Source organism: Physella acuta, unplaced genomic scaffold (assembly GCF_028476545.2).
Source record: "Physella acuta isolate Inbredline_101_S28 unplaced genomic scaffold, ASM2847654v3 ptg000223l, whole genome shotgun sequence".
Classification (NCBI taxonomy): Eukaryota; Metazoa; Mollusca; class Gastropoda; family Physidae; genus Physella; species Physella acuta.
In genome coordinates this window covers 163,717-189,036 of record NW_026731742.1, presented here as the reverse complement: position 1 = coordinate 189,036, position 25,320 = coordinate 163,717, and the positions used below count along the sequence as shown (strand labels likewise).

The 25,320-nt window shown below is 37.9% G+C and overlaps 1 protein-coding gene across 1 annotated transcript in view; it reads left to right on the top strand.

Moving 5' to 3' along the window:
* The window catches only part of LOC131937821 (hemicentin-1), an 87,341-nt gene that overhangs the window by 16,360 nt on the left and 45,661 nt on the right, over positions 1-25,320 (top strand). The window contains exons 4-35 of the mRNA XM_059295485.1: positions 583-705; positions 3,682-3,853; positions 4,059-4,283; positions 4,510-4,694; positions 4,901-5,118; positions 5,259-5,380; positions 5,544-5,727; positions 6,008-6,099; positions 7,051-7,317; positions 7,433-7,557; positions 8,624-8,768; positions 8,869-9,051; positions 9,211-9,306; positions 10,135-10,407; positions 10,696-10,983; positions 11,168-11,440; positions 11,527-11,805; positions 12,016-12,291; positions 12,498-12,791; positions 13,084-13,190; positions 13,375-13,549; positions 13,750-13,901; positions 14,898-15,027; positions 15,266-15,377; positions 15,697-15,869; positions 15,948-16,229; positions 16,575-16,859; positions 17,051-17,329; positions 17,520-17,673; positions 20,034-20,158; positions 24,557-24,681; positions 25,050-25,209. Of these exons, the coding sequence (XP_059151468.1) occupies positions 583-705; positions 3,682-3,853; positions 4,059-4,283; positions 4,510-4,694; positions 4,901-5,118; positions 5,259-5,380; positions 5,544-5,727; positions 6,008-6,099; positions 7,051-7,317; positions 7,433-7,557; positions 8,624-8,768; positions 8,869-9,051; positions 9,211-9,306; positions 10,135-10,407; positions 10,696-10,983; positions 11,168-11,440; positions 11,527-11,805; positions 12,016-12,291; positions 12,498-12,791; positions 13,084-13,190; positions 13,375-13,549; positions 13,750-13,901; positions 14,898-15,027; positions 15,266-15,377; positions 15,697-15,869; positions 15,948-16,229; positions 16,575-16,859; positions 17,051-17,329; positions 17,520-17,673; positions 20,034-20,158; positions 24,557-24,681; positions 25,050-25,209 (6,079 nt within the window). The remainder of the gene's footprint in view (positions 1-582; positions 706-3,681; positions 3,854-4,058; positions 4,284-4,509; positions 4,695-4,900; positions 5,119-5,258; positions 5,381-5,543; positions 5,728-6,007; positions 6,100-7,050; positions 7,318-7,432; positions 7,558-8,623; positions 8,769-8,868; positions 9,052-9,210; positions 9,307-10,134; positions 10,408-10,695; positions 10,984-11,167; positions 11,441-11,526; positions 11,806-12,015; positions 12,292-12,497; positions 12,792-13,083; positions 13,191-13,374; positions 13,550-13,749; positions 13,902-14,897; positions 15,028-15,265; positions 15,378-15,696; positions 15,870-15,947; positions 16,230-16,574; positions 16,860-17,050; positions 17,330-17,519; positions 17,674-20,033; positions 20,159-24,556; positions 24,682-25,049; positions 25,210-25,320) is intronic.

The window sequence follows — 25,320 nt, the reverse complement described above, 5'->3', positions numbered from 1 at the left end:
TATATATATATATATATATATATATATATATATATATATATATATATATATATATATATATATATATATATATATATATATATATATATATATGGGGCCCTAATTTTTTTATTGCGGGGGAGCCTTTTTTTTCTAGTTCCGCCACTGCTCCCAACCCCTCTGATATTCCATCATATATTAGCACTCCCCCCCCCCCCCTCCCACCCCTATGGCATTTTTTTTCTAAAATATTCATTGTCTTTTCCCTTACTGTTACGATATATGCTAAATTTAGTTTCAAATTTACTTACTATCAGATGTTGGAAGTCAACCCAACTTGTCGTTTCTATAATCCCCCCCCCCCCCCCCATGCCACTAGGATGGCATGTACTGAAGACCTCTTAAATAAGCAGAATAATATTTTATACGTGTTGCATTGTTACGAAACCTATTGAACCACACACAAAAATAGTAGTCCTATAAAAATGAGTAGTAATATTGAGTATTATTGGTATTAATCACGACCCTGAGTGTAAATGGGAAAAATAAATATTATTACGATAGTTTGTTTTTGTGTTAAGTAAATAAATATTTGTACATTAGGTTGTTTTTGTGTTGACGGGAGATTGCGGGGACCAACATCACAATGGTTACAGAGCTTACGAAGAAATCGCTGCCACTAGCTCTGGTCAAGTGTTTTTGCTGCCAAAGTCACAAGTCAATCAGGTATGTTGGCTATTTTACAAGTTCTTAATTAGGTCACAATGGCTGGCTGTCTGCTTACCTGCCCATCTGCCAGTATCAATGTCTCTCTGTTTTATTATGCTACTAGATCTAGATCAAGGTTTTTAAAGGGCTACTTAAATATGGACATAATATTTTTAGCGCAATTTCCTTACAGGAATTGCGATTATTAACTCGTCATTTCTGTATGGATGGATGGATGGATGTGCGCAGCTTTGAGTCGTATCTCCTCCTCAACGAAGCAATATCGAGGACTAGTTCCAAAGCAATTATGTTAAACAAGTTACCAGGATGATAGTGGGCCAAAAAAAATTCCGGGTTTCTTTCATGGATTTACCAGAAAAGCTAAAAAAAACCTCGAAAAAATGCAGTTTTTGGCCCATATCTCGGCAACCAGACCACTTACCGACTTGAAACATTTACCAATCGATTCCTTTCATAATATAGAACAATATTGCCGAAGAAAGTTTTCAAAAATATCCTTTCGTTCGGTCACAAAAAATTAATTAAGAATTTTTAAACTGAGCATCGTGTAGGCCTAGGATGATTTAGCGCAAAGCGCTGAGGTTCGATTTTACCATAGCGAATGAGCGGAGGTTCGAAAGGATTTTTACGTAGGTCTGTGAATTCTAAAAAATTAATTAAGGAAATTGCGCTTAAATTGTCACTCGACTTTTTATTAACTTGTTTGTACTTGAATTGAATTTTTAATGTGCATTCCGGTGGCCTGAATTTTAATTGCAGCACATTAGAAGAAAAAAAATAACTATAATCTTAGTTTTTTTTAGTAGGCCTATGGCCTATATTAAATAGTATACAACTCTTATTGGGCAAATTAATAAAAATCAGGCCAATAAGTCAAAGTTTAAATGTGTCAAGGCCTAACCTGACAAAAATTCTAATCAAAGCGCAGCAGGCGTCAATGTGACAAATATCTAGATAATAAAGATATCGTCTAGATCTAGACTAGATCGAGATTCTAGATCTAGATTCTATATCTAATTTTATCGATTATCTAGATGTAGGATTAGGACTTCTGATGTAGAGATCGAGGTCGAGTCTAGTTTTCCGTATTACTATTAGTATTACTATTAGATCTAGATCAGCTTATGTGCCAGTTATTTTTATTATCGTGTAAGACTAAGATGTAAGAGTAGAATCAAGTAGAATCTCTAGAGTATTCTAGAGTACTAGATCTAAATCTAGATTACATTCTAAGCTAAATCTAGCATCAAAAATTTTAGAATTAGAATCTAGATCTCACTGTTTCTTCCAGACTTTTTTCTCCGATAGGGGTGGGGGGGGGGGGGGGGGGGTCGGACACTGTTAAAAGTAGGCTGTAGCATACAAAATGAATTTTTGTGTATTTTATCTCAAAATCATATGAGTTATTTAGAGGAAAAAATTAAGAATTCCAATGGTACCAACTTTATAGTTTTAGCTTTAATAGGAGAGGAGAAATAATTTTTTTCTATTTAAAATTAAAATGTATGGTCTTATAGATCTATATAATATCTATATATAATATAAGCTCTTTAAAAAATGAAACAAATGGGAAACAAAAATAAAAATTGTATACAATATTTTATAAAATAATTTAAAATATGTTTGCAAAACATTTTGGAATTCTAATGATAAATTATGAAACAGGGGTGGCTCTTTTATGTATATTTGCCCCCCTCCCCCCCTTAGTTAATAATTGTGCAGGCGTGTTTCTGTTTGATGGTATGCTTTATTGTAAAAAATGTACATTTTTACTATGATTAATTACATAGGAAAAAACAACATGACCGATAAAGCGATGAATCTTTAGAAATTCACAAAAAATGTATTTGTAAAATTAAATCCCAAACTCTTTATAAAATAAGAACCACAAGTGGTTTATTTAACTCATTTTGTATCGTTTTTTTGTGCAGCTAATTCAGAGCATATATTGCTTTCCAATTAAAAAATGAAAGAAAATGAAAAGTAATTGCACTAAGTTAAAGTTGAGCCTCATTAAATTTTGTAAATGTGGTTGCTTTGTGTATTGGAAATTAATATGATATTAATTTAAAATTAATAAGAGATCGTGGTAAAAACAAAATTTGAAAAATCAGTCAAGAGCTCTGGGCAGGTTATCTCCCTTTTTTTCTAATGCTACAGACTAGTTAAAAGTATAAATCTATATTTGCTATATAAATTCCTTTTAGTTCGGTGTGGGTGCCCCCCGAAGAGATGTCTGGAAGAAACACTGAGAGCTAGTCTTATTATTAGTAATTTTGGTAAAGAAAGCAAATTAGTTTTTAAAGCCAAAAATAATTTAGAATAATTATTGTTTATATAAATATTTATCCCAGAAATTGAAAACAATTAACTTTAAAAATGTTATCATCAAAGTTTTGAATACTAAATCTAGATCACAGAGTACCTTTAGACTGTATGACGTAAAGTTAGACTGTTAGAGCCAATTAATGAATTCATTTTGTCTTACGAAAGTGAAACTTCAGGTTATAACATTGGCTTGATCAAAATAAATAGCAATGTAGCCTTAAACTCAAAAAACATTATTTTAAAGTATCTTGATTTGCATCTTCTATAACGTTGATTCTAAAAATATTGAATTTCTCGTTACTATAATTGCAAGTGCTAAAAAAAACATTTTTTTTTATCCATATCAACAATAATGATGGAAGGATTCTTGTTAGCTAGGTCATGTCCATTGGGTCTTGTTAAGATCCAGATCTACATGAAGACTAAAAATTAAAATGAATAAAAAAACTATAATAGATTTATAGTACATGATTATTGAGTGTACAGTATAGATATAGTTATAGAACCATATATGTTAATACATCCCCTTGTCTACTACAGCTTACAAAAAATTAGAATATTTCAAGTTATCCCCCCCCCTTCCCCCCCACCTTAAGGCCCATTAGTTAAATCTTAAAGGTAAATACCTTGATTTTTTTATCACAGGTACTCAGTTTTGTTAGAGTGGCAGTCCAAGCAAGAAAAGTCAATTTACTTTCAATAAATGAGGATGACGAGAAAACTCAGGAGGTTAATCTTCCATTAGATACACACCTCAAAGAGGTCACCGTATCAGTGAGTGGGGTCAATCCTAAAATTGTTCTAAAAGATCCTGAAGGTAATTCAGTAACTGTTCAACTTTGTAAAATATTAGTTGTGTGTTATCTTTTTCTAATATCATATGTAAAACGTGAAAATAAAATTCTGTCCTTTTTTTGGTGTTTGTCATTCAGTGAATTTGCATTGTTATTGTGTCTAAACTAACAGTGTGGCAAGAATAAAATTATTTCATAAGTCTTTTCTTTTTTCTTAAATAAAACAAGGAAACAGAATGACCCTAGAGAACGGACTAACTGAGCTACTATCTTTGAAAAATGTCTCCATTGTGAATATCAAAGATCCTGTGCCAGGAAACTGGCGACTTCGTTATAGCAGTGAGGGAGGTCATACAGTTAGGGTTACAGGCCTAAGCAGCGCAGACTTTGTCACAGGTTTTTCAAAGTACCCAACCAAAGACTTAACTCAGACTAACCTCAGGCCTATACAAGGTAGCTTTTAAAATCATTGTAAAATAACAGTGTAAAAAAATTTAGACCTATGTAGCCTACATTTCAATTATGCCATGCATATAATTAATAAAATTAAATATGCTTTATATATTTCAGTATTTCTGCCAGTGTATGTGTTTAGATATAAAAATACATGTCACAACTATAATTTAAAATTTTAAAGTCATGATTACATGTGGGTTTTTTTTTTAATTCATTTTTTTAGGGATCCCAACTCATGTTTTGATTAATTCTACCGGTATCAAATTTCCTTCTGTTTTGACTGACCTTGAACTTGTTGATCTCAGAGGCAACACCATTGTGAAATACCCATTGTCTCAAGACTCAAATGTTGAATCTTTATATAATGTTACATCATTTGTACCCCCTGATCAGTACTTCTATGTCAAGGTAAACATTGAAGAAATTATCAGTGGCCAAGAACTATGTATTGTTAATGAAACAATTCCCATTATTACTTGAAAAATAGTAATTGTAAATAAATTATGCAGCTTAATTTTTTGGATAAAATATCTTAATAGACTTAGATAATAGGGAGTGCTAGATAATAATGCTGATATTTTTTTTTTTAAATTCTGTGGTGTCTTACTGAATAGGTTACAGGTACTGATGATTTTGGCTATGTTATGCAAAGAACCACACCGACTGCCTTAAGCCCACTGGCGGCTAAGGCACCCAGTGTTTTTATGCCAGAAACTACTCATGGATTTTTTAACACAACAACCATAGTTACATGCAGAGTTGTCAGCCCTATATCATATACTGTGCAATGGTGGTATCAAGGGAAGCAACAAGGCTATGATCTCTTCTTTGAGTAATTGTCTTTTGATTTCCCTTTTTCAATAAACAGAAAAATGTAAACTGTTGAAAGTTTTATACATTAAGCTTGTTCTGCAATTTTAATGTCTTTTTAAATAGCCATCCAATATAATGAATGAATGAATTAATATGTAGTGACCCTGCCAACGCAACACTAGAAATTCAAAGAGCAAGCAGCCTTGTAGAAGGAGATTACTACTGCAATGCCACCAACTCTGCTGGCTCACAAGTTACATCGACATACTTAGACATAAGTGGTGAGTCTACTCAAAGCTTTATTAGTTATCATGTTAACTGTGCTTCTTGTTTGTTATCTTTTAGTTATTTAATATAACAGAACATTGTGAAGTTATAATTAGTGATGTGGAATTCTATTCACTGTATTCGTAATATTTCCATGCTTCTCTTTGTCTGATATAGATCCCCCTCCTGTAATAATCCCCCCACAGAATGTCTCAGTTTTACCAGGAGAAGTTGCCACGCTGTATTGCAATGTTATTAGCTCAGTCCCATATAATTTGACATGGAGGAGGAATGGCTACCCAGAGAAGAACATCCTTGATCCACGGATACGCCACTATAACAATGACACTCTTGTTATTTTGTATGTTCCCTCATTTTTTCTAGCTTAATTTTCACTGTTATTTTAGTTATTTAATAGGGACTGTTTACTCATTTGTGAGCTTTTTTAGTAAGTATCAGTTTAAAAAGTGTATTAGTCTAAGTAAAAATAATAAGTAAACTAGTTGTTTTATATTTCACTTTGGAGTACCTGAAGGTACTAAGTTAAAGCCAGCATACAATTTAATGATAATTATTATGTGACAACACTGAGTCCTAGGGTATGATTTTATATCAACTGGTCTATCATTCTTGTTGAACAGTAATGTTGGTGAACAAGATGAAGGAAGCTACAGTTGTATGGCAGTAAATGAGGGTGGTTTCACTACAGAGAAGGTCTTCCTCAGACTTAAAGGTGATATTTCTCTGGCCAAACTGGAGTGTAGTTTGTACTTAGGGCAGATTTTTTAAAAAGTCATTAGAAATGTGGTATTTAACTCTTTAAGAAATGTGGTATTTAACTCCTTAAGAAATGTGGTATTTAACTCTTTAAGACCGTACTGATGCTCCCAGCGGTTGACAGGCCGGCCTGCCGTACTGTAATGATGCTCCCAGCATCCAATAAAATTTTCTCTAATTCGTTGTTTTTCAGAATCCAAGTTTTTAATCGTAAAACTAGGTCATGGTAACGCTAGAGCAGCAATTTTTCATTGTATTTACTTCTTATAGTTTTCTCATTCGGTTAATTTTGTATTTTATTTAATTTTTTTTTTTGTAGAACAACTTGCAAAACGGCATTTTTTAACACGGCAAATACCATTCAGATGCCAATTCAAAACATTTACATTGCCGCAATATAAAATTAACCAAAATTAAATTATTTATGCTAAGATTAATCCGATCCATGATTTTTGTAGAAAAATGGATGAACTTTCGTTTCCTATGAATAAAAACTCCTAAAAAGTAATTCTTATAATTAATTTTCCCAACAGAAGCATATTTTTTACCCGAAAAAAATCAACTCTTTATTTTTCTTCTTTAAAGCTAATTAAATATCTTCCTTCAATAAATAAATAATTACTTAAAATTTATATTAGTGTGTAGGACATTCAATTATGATTAACTTATATCAGTAATGTCTGGGTTTTAAATCAGCAAGTAATAAGATGTGAGTCTTTTAGCCGTAGGGGTACTAAAAAAATTGAGTGATAATTAATTAAAAAAAACGTGAAAATAATTACAGGCTTGAAGAGTTAATGACATACAGATTTGCAATCTATTTTACAATACAGATCCAATTCTTTGTATACAATGATTTGAATAAAATGCCAAACTCCTTACAGTTATCCAATTATTTTTTCTTTAGTTCCACCTGTGGCTGACATCTCCCCCAGAGAGCAGACCTACACTACAGGAGCAACACGCAACATTACCTGCACAGCTACTGGATTTCCTGAACCTACCTTTCAGTGGCTTCAAAATGGTGACCCATTTCCAACTGGTGGCCGTGTGCTGATAGATGGAGGTTTTATTTCCTTCCAAAATCTTAAAGCATCTGATGAGGGGACGTATGACTGTCTGGCCTCAAACTCTGCTGGCTCTAGTCTTATGCGCACAAGATTGACTTACATAGGTACATGTAGCTTCATCTTATAAACTCTATCTTCTTGTTTAGGTATCCTCTTAAATAGGTATCTTCAAACCCAGGTATATTTTAAAACTAATTACAGTAAACTATTTCTGTACAGAGGCTCCACGCATCAGAGAGTTTGATAAAAAGCTTTTGGTTGCCGTGGGGGATGATGCTCGTCTGTACTGTTTGGCTGAGGGTATCCCACTACCTAACACAACCTGGTACAGAGCAGATAGGATGGTGAGTTACCAGGTCATGTCAGGCAGATGTACTAAATAACATGAGTCTAGCTATAATCTGGACATTTGTGTGGGACATTACTTCCTTATCATGTCTAGGACATTACTTCCTTATCTTGTCTAGGACATTACTTCCTTATCATGTCTAGGACATTACTTCCTTATCTTGTCTAGGACATTACTTCCTTATCATGTCTAGGACATTACTTCCTTATCTTGTCTAGGACATTACTTCCTTATCTTGTCTAGGACATTACTTCCTTATCATGTCTAGGACATTACTTCCCTATCATGTCTAGGACATTACTTCCCTATCATGTCTAGGACATTACTTCCCTATCATGTCTAGGACATTACTTCCTTATCATGTCTAGGACATTACTTTCTTATCATGTCTAGGACATTACTTCCTTATCATCACACCCACTGTTCTATTTCACCCTTTTCTCATTACTTTTCTCATTATTCCCCTTCACCAATACCTAGTATGCTTATATCATTTTAATAGAAATCATATTTTGTACTTTGCCTAGGTAAACTATAAAAGATTCCAATAGTGGAATCAACAGAATGTAGAATAACTTTATTCCCTCCAGAAACTTTATAACTCCGCCTTTAGCCTTAACCCTAACAGTTAGTTTAAATTTTAGGATTAAGTTTAGGGTTAATTTGTAATTTATGTGGGGGGTATGTCCTGATCTGACCGAGGCAGGGGTGGGTTTATTGACATAGAGGTAATGTCCTGCTTCCTTCCATGTCACTTTGTGTTCTAGCTCCAGTCTGTCTATAATGTGGATGTGACCGAGGCAGGGGTGGGTTTATTGACATGGAGGTAATGTCCTGCTTCCTTCCATGTCACTTTGTGTTCTAGCTCCAGTCTGTCTATAATGTGGATGTGACCGAGGCAGGGGTGGGTTTATTGACATGGAGGTAATGTCCTGCTTCCTTCCATGTCACTTTGTGTTCTAGCTCCAGTCTGTCTATAATGTGGATGTGACCGAGGCAGGGGTGGGTTTATTGACATGGAGGTAATGTCCTGCTTCCTTCCATGTCACTTTGTGTTCTAGCTCCAGTCTGTCTATAATGTGGATGTGACCAAAGCTGGACAACTCCTGATAACCAATGTCCTGGAGTCAGATGCTGGTCAATACAGATGTCTTGTTCAGAATGAAGCAGGTTCAGACTCAGCTGAGCTCACTCTAGAAGTTGGATGTAAGACTTTTCTCAAGTTCTCTCTAATTAAAGTCTTGTTTAATATGTTGGCGTAGATAATTAATGAAGAATTTATCTACAAAGTCCTCTAATCTCCCAGCACCACCAGAAATTGTTCAGCCACCTGAAAATACTGGCATTGACATAGAGAACAATGGCTCTCTTCCTTGTCATGCCACTGGCAGGCCAGCACCTAAGATCAGCTGGAGAAGAGGGGATGGCAGGCCCATTGATCTAGGTGGTAGATTCAGACAGCAGCTCTCTGGTAGTCTTGATGTCTTTAGTAAGTGATTTTTTTTTTTAATAATACTAATTTCCTCAAAAATAAATTTCTACTGTCAGGGCACTCAAGCATTGCCAATCTTTAAACTGCATCTAAGATTTTTAGATATTTTAAACAGTTTACGCAGCCATTTATGAATGAGTTAAATTGTTTGTGCAGATGTTCAGCAAGGAGATGAGGGGGTCTTCACTTGTGTGGCACAAAATTCTTTTGGCACCGTTGAATCTGCAGCCTTTGTCAGCGTTACTGGAATAGGTGGGTTGTCCAATCTTTTGCTTACTTTATTTTTTAAATAAAATCAACAATTGCATCTTCAGCCTGTGTGTTTTATAGTGAGTGGATTCATGTGGTGTATGTGTTGCACATGTCAGTGAGTTGTTTTATGCATCACAACAGTCTCACCTCACTATACTTTTTCTTTCAGTTAATATTGTTATTCTTCCCTTGCTTGCCAGTTTTTGATGTGCCTCTTTTTCCTTGTATTTTGGATACCTATCTATGCTTGTTGTGTTTATCCTTATAGAGTGTGGCAAGTGCCCACCACATAGCTAAATTGGTTGATGCTCTAAAGGATTATTTAGGGCTTACATTATTTAAATACATTAAATGTGACAATGCAAAAAACCTTCCTTTGATTCTTTCTGTATTAGTTGAAAAATGTGTCTTTTTGTTGGCAGGTATTTCATTGTTTTGTCCAAAATTAAATTGTGACTTGTAAGCTTCTTACTGCGCATTACCCAATGGGTAGGGGTTAAACCTTTAACCTAAAATATTTGGAGATGAGCAGGCCAGGGGAAATCTAATTAATGTTATATGCTGGTCATTAAGGGCTACGAGCTATATGTAGGTGCATGAGTGACACGTGACCATGGGATGTATGTCTAAAGTTGAGATAGTGTGTCATGGTAGAATTATTACTCATCACATGTAGGAGAGCGGCAGATGCGAATCAGAGGACTTCAGAGAGACGTTATCTAATTAAATATAACAATCCATATATTTCAGTACGCCCTCTGATTGAATATACCAATCCATATATTTCAGTACGCCCTCTGATTGAATATACCAATCCATATATTTCAGTACGCCCTCTGATTGAATATACCAATCCGTATGTGAAGGTGATAGAGGGAGAGACAGCTGAGCTGGAGTGTAACATTTTAGTTGGAAAACCTAAGCCTAAGCTTGCTTGGCTCCGTAATGGGAAGCTAGTGCGAGAAACAGACAGGTTGCACATGCAGGATGGCAATAAAATAATCATCACCAATGCCATGGAGGAGGATGATGGAGACTATGTGTGTGTGGCCAGTAATATTGGAGGAAATGAGACTTATAATGTCAATTTGGACGTTTTAGGTTTGTTGGTCTTTTCTTGCATTGCTTAAACTAAATTTATAAAGTAGGACAAGTGTATTTTAATTATCACACTTCAAATCATGAGGTGTTGTTGTTAAATCATAAAGTACATGATAGCTAACCCAAGAGTTCCATGTTCATTTGTATCATTTGTATTTAAGCTATTATATCATTATACCACATTTTTGTAAGTTCTGTGATTAGGTTATACTACCCATACTCTTGTGAGTTGGTTGTTTTATCATTACAACTTGTTTGTGTAAAGCTTCCTGTTTGTTTTATACACAGTGCCACCAAAACTTCAACAAGAGATTGATTTGGATTTCCAGACCAACTTTTCTGTAACTCAGGGCCAGGGCATCACTCTACCATGCAGTGTAACAGCTGATCCACCCGCATCTATCACTTGGTTCAAAAGTGGAAGTAAAATAGAGTTCACTGATGTACGTTATTTAATCAGAAGCGATGGTGCTTTGGAGATTTTTGGTGCTGAGGTTTCTGATGCTGGCCAGTTTAGATGTGTAGCTTCAAACAGTGCAGGGAAAGTAGACAAAGATGTGACTCTCTTTGTTGAAGGTTGGTCACTCAGACTTTAATAAGCTTTATATAAAGTACAAGAGGGCTTGGTCTAATCTACATTGCTTCCTCATCATAATTTTTTTTTTACAAAGGTTTTTTTTAAACATGATAAGATTAAAAAAAAAACCAAAATAATTTTAACTTAAGATGATAACTTAAATTCACTTGATTTCTCTTTTAGTTCCACCTGCCATAGCGGGTGAGTATGAAGAAACAATTGAGGTGATTGTTGGAGAATCTGTGCTACTACCTTGTGAGGTGACAGGAAGTCCACAGCCATCCGTGTCGTGGAACCAGAATTTCCTGCCGCTAGTCCCAGACTCTCCAAGGATGGAAGTACAGGCCAGTGGGCTGTACATCTCAGAGACCCAATCTTCAGACAAAGCCTTCTATGAGTGTGTGGCCACCAATGTTGCAGGGGAGCGCTCTAAGATCTTTTCACTTGCCGTCTATAGTGAGTCTCACCAGTTTTAAAACTCTTGTTCACTTTTGAAAGGGAAATTTCTTGATTACTGAAATAATTGCCATTGTCTTTGCTAGTTCCACCCACAATAGAAGCAGGGCCAACAGATGTTACAGTGCTGTATGGTCAATCTGCTGTGCTGGAGTGTGAATCCTCTGGTGACCCCCAGCCTGCTGTGCTATGGAAGAAGGACGGTGTTGTCCTGGATGCTGATGATGTAGATAGAGGCTACTTTATGTCACCCAGAGGCTCATTGACCATTAGCTCAGCTGAGCTCACTGACAGTGGCGACTACACGTGTACAGCTACAAATCCTGCTGGTGTTATCTCTAGAGGCATTTACCTTACAGTCCACGGTAACTTCATCAATCTTATACAAAGTCAAAAACTACAAGTATCTCATTAATAATTCATGTGTAGGGATTCAGCCTTTTGGGAATGAAGTATAATATAAATACTAATGCACCAGTTATACCTTGTTTAAAATAGGTCATTCATTTTTATTTAAAGTAAATTTTGTTACTGTACTTAACATTGAACTGTTATTGCATAATTTTTGAGTGTAGGTGCTCCAGAAATTCAAGGACTTTACACAGAATATAATGAAGTGGTTGAAAAGAATCCAGTTATTCTCTTTTGTCCTGCTGTTGGCACACCAAAGCCTACAATTACTTGGTATAAAGATAATGTTCCCATTTCCCATGAAGAAGCTGGTACCACTCAGCTTGAAGATGGCTCCCTGGAAATTGACAACACTAAAGCCGGAGACTCAGGAAAATATGAATGTGTGGCTGAAAATGTTGCTGGCATTGCCAACAGGAACTTTGAATTGAAAATTTTAGGTCAGTGATGATAAAACACATTCAAGCACCATCCATTGATATCATTGTATGCTACCCTATTGATTATTCTCTTTTGATGATTCTACATGCTGTCACATCCTACTGATAACACACACACACACTGCTTGGCATTATTGTTCATGTCCATTCATTCAAGCTTCATTTGTATTTGAAATAATTATATTAAAATATGAAATTATATTTAGTCCCTCCAAAGTTAACTGGTGCTGGTGGATCGGGTCTTCCTGAAAGGTCAAAGGCGACAGTTCAAAGAAATGTCACCCTGCTATGTCCTGTGTCAGATGAAACAGACCCTCCTCCAGTGATCACATGGTTCAAGGACAATAAAGAGCTAAAAATAGATGAGAGGATGACTTTAGCTAACCATGGGAAGTTGCTGACCATTTACCAAGTGGCAATAGGGGATGAAGCTCGTTATCATTGTATGGCCACTAATGTAGCAGGAACAGTCAAGAAGGACTTTAACCTGGAAGTTGATGGTAAGATTTATATTCAATTAATTTCAATTAATTAAAATTTAAGACAATCATAGTTAAGGCAATAAGAAATTATTCTTAAACTAATTTAAGCATTTTTTTAAATAAATGATTGTGGGGGCCCCCAATGTAGTGCATTCAAATCAAAACACCTCCATGTGAAATCAAATGCAGGAGAAAAAAAGAAAGAAACTAAAGAATTTAACATAAACAAAATTTAGAAGTACTAAATTTGAGAATTTTACAAGTACTATTTTTAAAAAGATATAGTTATATACGCTTCCCTTTGTTTTAGTACCTCCAAGTGTAGATGAGTCAGGACTGTCCCCTGCTAATCAAAGTGTCATCTCTGGGCAAACATTGTACATCAATTGCCCTATCCAAGGGAAGCCACCTCCACAGGCATGAGAAATTTAGTAGTTTAGATTTTAAAAAATTTTTTTAATGCAATTCCTTAATTAGCTTACTTTTTTGTAGATATAATTATTTAATAATTGTAAAAAATTAAGCACAAATAAAGAGATCTTAAAAGTTGTCATTATTTAAGCCAATATTTTCTGATGGGCAAGCAATTCAAAACTTCCAGGTCAGGTGGCTAAAAGATGGAGAGCCTTTATCTCTAGATGCAAGCATCAGGTTACATGGGGAAGGTCGAAGGTTAGAACTCTTCAATGCTCAAGTCACAGATAAAGGTCGCTATGTCTGTATTGGAGAAAATATAGCAGGGCAGACTACCAGAGATTTTGTTGTTGATGTTTTTAGTAGGTTTTTTTTTTTAAACTAATTTATTTTTACAGGATCTTATTATATTAGTTAAAACAATTTAAAACTCTTGATAAAATCTGTTGATTGTATTCTTTTGAGTTAGTAAAAATATATTAAATTAACTATAGTACAGTACTTCTTTTGTAAAATATTCTTTAGGCGTTTTATAACTCTCTCCATTGAATTTGAATGACAGTACCCCCAAAAGTTGATAGGGCTGGGTTTCCTGAGGATCTTGAGGTCATTGAAGGAAGCAGTGTTAAACTTACCTGCCCAGCATCTGGCATTCCTCTACCCAAAATAACATGGTTTAAACAGGAGCAGCATATCAAGGCTAACTCTTCCAAGGTAACTATAGGATTAGTTCACTTCAAGTTCTATTTTCTTCCAAAGGTAACAAGGATTAGTTCAGCCCCAAATAATAATTATAAAAGACTAGCTTCACTTTTTACTTCATAAGCTACATTATGTTTTGAATGCTGGTAGTATTTTGCTAAAGATCATTTTAAAAAATTCCCATACAGTTATTTTGCTAAAGATCATTTTAAAAATTCCTTACAGTTATTTTGCTAAAGATCATTTTAAAAATTCCCTTACAGTTATTTTGCTAAAGATCATGTTAAAATTTCCATACTATTATTTTGCTAAAGATCATTTTAAAATTCCCTTACAGTTATTTTGCTAAAGATCATGTTAAAATTTCCATACTATTATTTTGCTAAAGATCATTTTAAAATTCCCTTACAGTTATTTTGCTAAAGATCATTTTAAAATTCCCTTACAGTTGTTTTGCTAAAGATCATTTTAGAATTCCCTTACAGTTGTTTTGCTAAAGATCATTTTAAAATTCCCTTACAGTTGTTTTGCTAAAGATCATTTTAAAATTCCCTTACAGTTATTTTGCTAAAGATCATTTTAAAATTCCCTTACAGTTATTTTGCTAAAGATCATTTTAAAATTCCCTTACAGTTGTTTTGCTAAAGATCATTTTAAAATTCCCTTACAGTTATTTTGCTAAAGATCATTTTAAAATTCCCTTACAGTTATTTTGCTAAAGATCATTTTAAAAATTCCCTTACAGTTATTTTGCTAAAGATCATTTTAAAAATTCCCTTACAGTTATTTTGCTAAAGATCATTTAAAAATTCCCTTACAGTTATTTTGCTAAAGATCATTTTAAAAATTCCCTTACAGTTATTTTGCTAAAGATCATTTAAAAATTCCCTTACAGTTATTTTGCTAAAGATCATTTTAAAAATTCCCTTACAGTTATTTTGCTAAAGATCATTTTAAAAATTCCCTTACAGTTATTTTGCTAAAGATCATTTTTAAATTCCCTTACAGTTGACACTTTTGGATTCTGGATGGACACTTGAAATTAATGACGCCAATGTTACAGATGCCTCCAGATATTACTGCAGAGCTGAAAATGTAGCAGGGCAGTCAGAGAAAGTTTTTGATATTGATGTTTTATGTAAGTTTGATTATCATATGTGGATGTTGATTTTTTTTTTTTTTTTTTTTGCAAAACTGGTTTTATGTAAGTTTGATTATCACATGTTGATGTTGATTTTTATTTGGACAAACTATGTGTAAAGTCAAACATGACAAACTATGTGTACAGTCAAACTGATGACAGACTATGTGTACAGTCAAACTGATGACAGACTATATGTAGATGTTGATGAAGCAATTTGTGTATCTATTTACAGTGCGTCCAACCATAAACAGAGACAATATTGACTTGAAGCCAGAGGCCTCTGTAAACAACTCAATTGCTTTCAACTGTCTTGCCACTGGAAATCCTTCCCCTGAAATCCTCTGGTTTGTAGCCTCCCTTGTTACTCAGTGTAGCCTCCCTTGTTACTCAGTGTAGCTTCCCTTGTTACTCAGTGGTTTGTAGCTTCCCTTGTTACTCAGTGGTTTGTAGCTTCCCTTGTTACTCAGTGTAGCTTCCCTTGTTACTCAGTGTAGCCTCCCTTGTTACTTAGTGGTTTGCATGAAGTGGAGTACCCTGCTGCACTCTGATAAAAAAACATCTGGATATAACATCAATACCAAAATACTTTTCTTGTTTTGCTCATTACAAAAGTTGTAATCAAAATGCTGTCCAATGTATCTACCCCTCATGTAATGTTTTCAGGTATAGAAATGGTGTTTTGCTTGATGCATCCATCCATCCTCGCCATGAGATAGTAGCTGGTGGCAGGCAGCTTCGTCTTTACTCTGTACAAGTAAAAGACACGGGTCGTTACACATGCTCTGCCAAAAACAGAGCTGGGAAAGAGGAAATTGACTTTGATTTCTTTGTCACAGGTAAATATCACTTACCATAATTCCCAACAGCAGCAGCAGTGGATGAAACATTTTGTTAACTTACATTTCTACTTCCAGTCCCTCCCAGAATCAATCGCCAAGGAATTAATTTCCACCAAAGAGTTCTTGTCAACAGCAGCATTACACTGCCTTGCCCAGTCTCTGGTATTCCCCCACCTACAATCAACTGGTTGAAGGACAACCAACCAGTAGAGGAGAAAGCAGGAATAGTTGAGAGGAGATCAAATGGCACAGAACTAGTCATACTGCAAGCCAGTCTTGTGGACACTGGGCGCTACAGATGTGAAGTCTTCAACCAAGCAGGAGAAGACAGCATCAGTTTAAATCTCAATGTGCAGGGTGAACATTTCAGTTTATCTGCATGATCAAACCTTTTTTCTATTGCTAATCTAATCTTGTTTTTTATCACATGCTTAACTGGCAACAGCTGGCAAAGGTAAGCAACCAATGTTAGTGACATCTTTCTATACTTAATTGTGGGCAATGCTAGTTAACTAGTAATATAATATTCCTAAACTTACCTTACTAAGCAGATACAAAACACTTTTTTTTAAAATTAATTATTCATTTGAATTTCTTCTGTAAGTACCTTAAAAACAATATATTTGCACTACACAAACTATTGCAGGTTTCACTTTTTCATACACATATATGTATATCTTGAAAGCAAATGTTTATGATCAGTTCCAGCAAATATTCCAGTGGATGGAATCAACCCAGAAATAGTTGTAGTTGAAAATGAAACAATCACATTAGAGTGTCCAGCCCAGGGTGTACCAGAACCCTCCATTGTGTGGTACCTGAACAGTCAGCCTCTAGACCCAGACTCCTTGCCCCACCTGAGCAGCACTGACTCGGGCAAGAGGCTGGTCATCTCAAACAGTCACGTCTCAGATGCTGGCATCTATTTGTGTATTGCCTCCAATCAGGCTGGTGATGCTGAGCTGACTTACAATGTTGAAGTCTGGGGTAAGTCCTTTTTAACATGCAGATAAGAAGAAACACATGCATTCGACAAAAAAATTGAATGAAACTCATTTCTTCCTCTGCAATTAATAATTAGTTATGTTTCTTTCCTGCACATTTCATAATCTGATAATTTATTTTGAAAGTTAACTGTTACTCGTGTGTATGAAATAGTTTTGGCTTCCATTTCCCAGTTCCCCCTGTGATTGACCACACAGCTCTGGATACTAAACCTCGGTTCCTATTGGGTCACACCATTTCTATCAACTGCCCTGTTACTGGCATACCATTTCCAACTATAACCTGGCTGAAAGATGGACAAGAAATTCCTGACCAGCCCCGTATTCAGATAGTTAGCAATGGTCTCCAACTGCGTATAGCCCCCAGTGAGGAGGGAGATACTGGCATGTATTCATGTGTTGCTATGAGCCCTGCTGGGGTTGACAAAGCAGATTTTGACCTAGCTGTTCAGCGTAAGTTTTTATTACAAATATAAATAGTTATCATATTTTCTCATTCAAAAATATTTTTAGACTCTTTCTTAAACATTTTTAAATTAATAGATTGAATAAATGTAAGTTGTCTCTTAAGAGCCTTTAAGAAAAATTAGATGTCTTAAATCATTTTAAAAACTTTAATATAGCCTGTTATGTTTTGTTTTAGTTCCCCCATCAATTGATGAATCCAATGTGGTTTACGATCGTAAAGTAAATGTAGACAGAAAAGTTCAACTGGAGTGTCCAGTTCATGGTATCCCCATTCCCACAGTGGAATGGATGGTCAATGGAGCTCCAGCCCAAAACTTGGATCATCTTGTGTAAGTGCTGCAACTGTTTGCTTTTCACAATGTCTGACTCTCTCTGTCTCACAATTTCTGCTGCCATGTTTATAAGCTTTCACTTAAGTCTGTCTGTCGTCAGTTTGAGGGATGTGCAAATCTTGTAACACCCATTTTTTACCCACTTCCAATGCAAGAAATTCAGTTACATCCATTTATTTTTAGCGCAATTTCCATTCTGGAGAATTGCGTTTATTAACCCGTCATTTCTGGATGGATGTGTGTCCGCAGCTTTAAGTCGTATCTCCTCCTCAACGAAGCAATATCGAGGACTAGTTCCAAAGCAATTATGTTAAGCTAGTTACGAAGATGAACATAGGCCAAAAAAATTCCGGGTTTCTTTCATGGATTTCCCGGAAAAGCCAAAAAGCTCGAAAAAATGCAGTATTTGGCCCATATCTCGGCAACCAGACCACTTAGCGACTTGAAACATGTACCAATCGATTCCTGCCATAATTTAGAACAATATTGCCGAAGAAAGTTTTCAAAAATATCCTTTCGTTGGGTCACAAAAAATTTTTTTAATTAATTAAAATTTGGACCGAATTAGTAGGCATTTTTATCCAACCACACCATACGCGTCATCACGTTCAATAGCTGCGCCATCACGTTCAATGGCTGCGTCATCACGTTCAGTAGCTAGGCGCGCACTGGTTTTTAGTCATGTAACTCTATTGTAAATAAAACATGTAAAATACTGAAAAAAAATTAATAAAAAACGTTTTAATAACTAATTAACTAACCAATGGTTTTACTAACCCTGCTCTTGATTTACGCTACGACAGAGCTATTTTTAGATAACATAAGGAAATTGCGCTAAAATTGTCACTAGACTTTTTAATTACCTTGTTTAATGAATGTGTTAAATAAGTAATTAAAACAAATTAAAAGATGAATATGTTGGATAGCAAAAGTGGAGACAACAATATTTGTGTCAATACATGATCAGTTGGGGTGAGCCTTTGTTCACAGATTTTATTCTTACCTGATAACCAAAACAGATGTTAATGGGGACAGATGATTGCCTTTAAGGCTGGTTTAAAGCAAGTATTTTAGTTGTGTTGGCTGGAATTACCTTGTTTAGCCTAAAACAAAATTGTGATTTGTGTGCGTTCTAAAGGGTTATTGTAACTCTGTGCAAACACTCTTGTAACTCTGTGCTAGTTGCAAACACTCTTGTAACTGTGTGCTAGTTGCAAACACTCTTGTAACTCTGTGCAAACACTCTTGTAACTCTGTGCAAACACTCTTGTAACTCTGTGCTAGTTGCAAACACTCTTGTAACTCTGTGCAAACACTCTTGTAACTCTGTGCAAACACTCTTGTAACTCTGTGCAAACACTCTTGTAACTCTGTGCTAGTTGCAAACACTCTTGTAACTCTGTGCAAACACTCTTGTAACTCTGTGCAAACACTCTTGTAACTCTGTGCTAGTTGCAAACACTCTTGTAACTCTGTGCTAGTTGCAAACACTCTTGTAACTCTGTGCAAACAGTCTTGTAACTCTGTGCAAACACTCTTGTAACTCTGTGCAAACACTCTTGTAACTCTGTGCTAGTTGCAAACACTCTTGTAACTCTGTGCAAACACTCTTGTAACTCTGTGCAAACACTCTTGTAACTCTGTGCTAGTTGCAAACACTCTTGTAACTCTGTGCAAACACTCTTGTAACTCTGTGCAAACACTCTTGTAACTCTGTGCAAACACTCTTGTAACTCTGTGCAAACACTCTTGTAACTCTGTGCTAGTTGCAAACACTCTTGTAACTCTGTGCAAACACTCTTGTAACTCTGTGCAAACACTCTTGTAACTCTGTGCAAACACTCTTGTAACTCTGTGCTAGTTGCAAACACTCTTGTAACTCTGTGCAAACACTCTTGTAACTCTGTGCAAACACTCTTGTAACTCTGTGCAAACACTCTTGTAACTCTGTGCAAACACTCTTGTAACTCTGTGCTAGTTGCAAACACTCTTGTAACTCTGTGCAAACACTCTTGTAACTCTGTGCTAGTTGCAAACACTCTTGTAACTCTGTGCAAACACTCTTGTAACTTTGTGCAAACACTCTTGTAACTCTGTGCTAGTTGCAATTTTCAATAGCACTGAGTGACTGGACATTATCTCAGGTGTAGAATGACAATACAGAGCCTGACTCACGATTGGGGAAATGATGAGTACCATCATCTCTCAGTACTCTCAATACAGTTTTTAGGGTGTCAACTTTATTAACAATGAATAGAATGCCAAAAAAAAATTTTGACTTTTATTTTTTAATTTTTAAAATTCATATTTATTAAGAAGTAGAAAATAAAACAGTATGCTTTGTTTAATGTCCTCAGGTTTCTCAATAATAACAGAATCCTTGAAATTGATAAAGTTAGTGTAGGGGACACTGCTTCTTATACCTGCATAGCCACAAATGAAGCTGGGCAAATTGAAAGAATATTTAACTTAGAAGTCTTAAGTAAGTTTTCATTTCATTCTAACACTATCAACTTTACTGTTCCCCAACTTGGTTAATTTTTAAAATTTGAATTGACATTTACCCTGAAATAAAAGATTAGATTGATGTATTTGACAGATTATCCAATTTTAAAAAATGTAATTGATGTGTAGCATTGCCTCTCAGTGTAATGGTCACCCACTGTGGATAGGGTGTGATGGTCAGCCACTGGGGTTAGGGTGTGATGGTCAGCCACTGGGGATAGGGTGTGATGGTCAGCCACTGGGGATAGGGTGTGATGGTCAGCCACTAGGGATAGGGTGTGATGGTCAGCCACTGGGGTTAGGGTGTGATGGTCAGCCACTGGGGTTAGGGTGTGATGGTCAGCCAGGTGTGATGGTCAGCCACTGGGGATAGGGTGTGATGGTCAGCCACTGGGGATAGGGTGTGATGGTCAGCCAGGTGTGACGGTCAGCCACTGGGGATAGGGTGTGATGGTCAGCCACTGGGGATAGGGTGTGATGGTCAGCCACTGGGGATAGGGTGTGATGGTCAGCCACTGGGGATAGGGTGTGATGGTCAGCCAGGTGTGACGGTCAGCCACTGGGGATAGAGTGTGATGGTCAGCCAGGTGTGATGGTCAGCCACTGGGGATAGGGTGTGATGGTCAGCCACTGGGGATAGGGTGTGATGGTCAGCCACTGGGGATAGGGTGTGATGGTCAGCCACTGGGGATAGGGTGTGATGGTCAGCCACTGGGGATAGGGTGTGATGGTCAGCCACTGGGGATAGGGTGTGATGGTCAGCCACTGGGGATAGGGTGTGATGGTCAGCCACTGGGGATAGGGTGTGATGGTCAGCCACTAGGGATAGGGTGTGATGGTCAGCCACTGGGAATAGGGTGTGATGGTCAGCCAGGTGTGATGGTCAGCCACTGGGGATAGGGTGTGATGGTCAGCCAGGTGTGATGGTCAGCCACTGGGGATAGGGTGTGATGGTCAGCCAGGTGTGATGGTCAGCCACTGGGGATAGGGTGTGATGGTCAGCCAGGTGTGATGGTCAGCCACTGGGGATAGGGTGTGATGGTCAGCCACTGGGGATAGGGTGTGATGGTCAGCCAGGTGTGATGGTCAGCCACTGGGGATAGGGTGTGATGGTCAGCCACTGGGGATAGGGTGTGATGGTCAGCCACTGGGGATAGGGTGTGATGGTCAGCCACTGGGGATAGGGTGTGATGGTCAGCCACTGGGGATAGGGTGTGATGGTCAGCCAGGTGTGATGGTCAGCCACTGGGGATAGGGTGTGATGGTCAGCCACTGGGGATAGGGTGTGATGGTCAGCCACTGGGGATAGGGTGTGATGGTCAGCCACTGGGGATAGGGTGTGATGGTCAGCCACTGGGGTTAGGGTGTGATGGTCAGCCGCTGGGGATAGGGTGTGATGGTCAGCCAGGTGTGATGGTCAGCCACTGGGGATAGGGTGTGATGATCAGCCAGGTGTGATGGTCAGCCACTGGGGATAGGGTGTGATGGTCAGCCACTGGGGATAGGGTGTGATTGTCAGCCACTGGGGATAGGGTGTGATGGTCAGCCAGGTGTGATGGTCACCCACTGGGGATAGGGTGTGATGGTCAGCCACTGGGGATAGGGTGTGATGGTCAGCCACTGGGGATAGGGTGTGATGGTCAGCCACTGGGGATAGGGTGTGATGGTCAGCCACTGGGGTTAGGGTGTGATGATCAGCCAGGTGTGATGGTCAGCCACTGGGGATAGGGTGTGATGATCAGCCAGGTGTGATGGTCAGCCACTGGGGATAGGGTGTGATGGTCAGCCACTAGGGATAGGGTGTGATGGTCAGCCACTGGGGTTAGGGTGTGATGGTCAGCCACTGGGGATAGGGTGTGATGATCAGCCAGGTGTGATGGTCAGCCACTGGGGATAGGGTGTGATGGTCAGCCACTGGGGATAGGGTGTGATGATCAGCCAGGTGTGATGGTCAGCCACTGGGGATAGGGTGTGATGATCAGACAGGTGTGATGGTCAGCCACTGGGGATAGGGTATGATGGTCAGCCAGGTGTGATGGTCAGCCACTGGGGATAGGGTGTGATGGTCAGCCACTGGGGATAGGGTGTGATGGTCAGCCAGGTGTGACGGTCAGCCACTGGGGATAGGGTGTGATGGTCAGCCACTGGGGATAGGGTGTGACTCAGTAGCATTACACAGGTTGTTGTAAAGTATACAATGGCCATGATTATAATGTTGCTGACAAACAGGACAGGTAGGGCATAATTGACATGAATGACATAAATGTTCAGCCCTAAAAATAGGAAAAATAGGTTACACACTTGTCAATGATACACTATAACCTATTTTAAACACTTGAATAGACTTTGTAACCTATACACATCAGGCCCACAATGACTATGTGACTAGCTAATACCTAAATAGATTTACATGACTAGATCTTTATATAAAAATATAATCTTTCTAGCCTGTGATTGTAACCATGCCAGTTTGCCGTTAAGTTACTAAGACTGGCCTAATGCATGGTTTAAATATTAGCCTATACTTGCTATCATCGTTTGCTGACCAATGACCATCAGCACATAGGGTCTAGATCCCATGGTACATTGTGACCAATGACCATCAGCACATAGGGTCTAGAGCCCATGGCACTTTACATTGTGACCAATGACCATCAGCACATAGGGTCTAGAGCCCATGGCACTTTACATTGTGACCAATGACCATCAGCACATAGGGTCTAGATCCCATGGTACTTTACATTGTGACCAATGACCATCAGCACATAGGGTCTAGATCCCATGGTACTTTACATTGTGACCAATGACCATCAGCACATAGGGTCTAGATCCCATGACACATTGTGACCAATGACCATCAGCACATAGGGTCTAGATCCCATGGGACATTGTGACCAATGACCATCAGCACATAGGGTCTAGATCCCATGGTACTTTACATTGTGACCAATGACCATCAGCACATAGGGTCTAGATCCCATGGTACTTTACATTGTGACCAATGACCATCAGCACATAGGGTCTAGATCCCATGGTACTTTACATTGTGACCAATGACCATCAGCACATAGGGTCTAGATCCCATGACACATTGTGACCAATGACCATCAGCACATAGGGTCTAGATCCCATGGGACATTGTGACCAATGACCATCAGCACATAGGGTCTAGATCCCATGGTACTTTACATTGTGACCAATGACCATCAGCACATAGGGTCTAGAGCCCATGGTACTTTACATTGTGACCAATGACCATCAGCACATAGGGTCTAGATCCCATGGGACTTAACATAGTGACCAATGACCATCAGCACATAGGGTCTAGATCCCATGGCACTTTACATTGTGACCAATGACCATCAGCACATAGGGTCTAGATCCCATGACACATTGTGACCAATGACCATCAGCACATAGGGTCTAGAGCCCATGACACTTTACATTGTGACCAATGACCATCAGCACATAGGGTCTAGAGCCCATGACACATTGTGACCAATGACCATCAGTACATAGGGTCTAGATCCCATGGTACTTAACATTGTGACCAATGACCATCAGCACATAGGGTCTAGATCCCATGGCACTTTACATTGTGACCAATGACCATCAGCACATAGGGTCTAGATCCCATGACACATTGTGACCAATGACCATCAGCACATAGGGTCTAGATTCCATGGCACTTTACATTGTGACCAATGACCATCAGCACATAGGGTCTAGATCCCATGGCACATTGTGACCAATGACCATCAGCACATAGGGTCTAGATCCCATGGGACTTTACATTGTGACCAATGACCATCAGCACATAGGGTCTAGAGCCCATGGTACTTTACATTGTGACCAATGACCATCAGCACATAGGGTCTAGAGCCCATGGGACTTAACATTGTGACCAATGACCATCAGCACATAGGATCTAGATCCCATGGCACATTGTGACCAATGACCATCAGCACATAGGGTCTAGATCCCATGGTACTTTACATTGTGACCAATGACCATCAGCACATAGGGTCTAGAGCCCATGGTACTTTACATTGTGACCAATGACCATCAGCACATAGGGTCTAGATCCCATGGCACTTTACATTGTGACCAATGACCATCAGCACATAGGGTCTAGAGCCCATGGCACATTGTGCTGTAAGTCAGAACACTACCCAGATTCCCAGAGGTCACATGACTTTGGAAAACTAGTAACAATTGCTCACAAGAGCACATCATAGCATTAACAAGTGCTGCTCCACAGGGCCCACAAACGTATAAGATTCTGATTATTTCCCTGGAAGGTGACACTATGGCATGTGTTACAGAAGTATATTACAGTTCCTCCAATAAAAAATATAATGTATGTATTTGACAGTTCCTCCCAGTATTGAGCGTAAATCTGTTGAGAAGAGCCTAAGTGTGGTACAAAACAGCACTGTTAGACTGCACTGCCCAGCCACAGGAGTACCAGAGCCAGACATCTTGTGGATGAAAGACAAAGTGAGAACAATTTTAGAAAACCACCCCATACAGACAGGCTTGGCAATAAATCATCCCTTTTGTGACCAATCTTTAAATCTTTTTCTTTTACAACATTCTTTTTACTTGACAACATTTTTGTTCCTTGCAACATTTTTCTTCCTTTACAATTGTAAATTAAACCACAGGTAGTTAGCCTGTGCCAAGATGGCTCAGGTAGTTCTTTTACCCAGGTAGCTTGAAAGATGATTTGTAATCAGCAACCTCTACATTTCTTGTAACTATTTTACTTGGACAATGTATGGCCTATTGAAATGTGTGTAACACAATTGTTTCACCTGTGAAATCAGGTAATTCTAAAACCCTAACCCACTCATGTGTTTTGACAGCAACCCATTTTAGACTTCCCATACATTGATATGCGAGTGTTGAATGATGGCCAGACCCTAGAACTCAGCAATGCCCAGCTTGAAGATGCTGGTAACTACAGCTGTAGGGCAATAAACCCTGCTGGAGTGGATGACATGGATCTTACTCTTCAAGTTTTTAGTAAGTTGTTTAGTAACATCGTTCACATTTATATTAATGTGTCATCAAATATTATCTGAAAACCTATTGGCCAAAGCCTATTGTTTGAACTTCTCTTGGCCAAAAAAAACA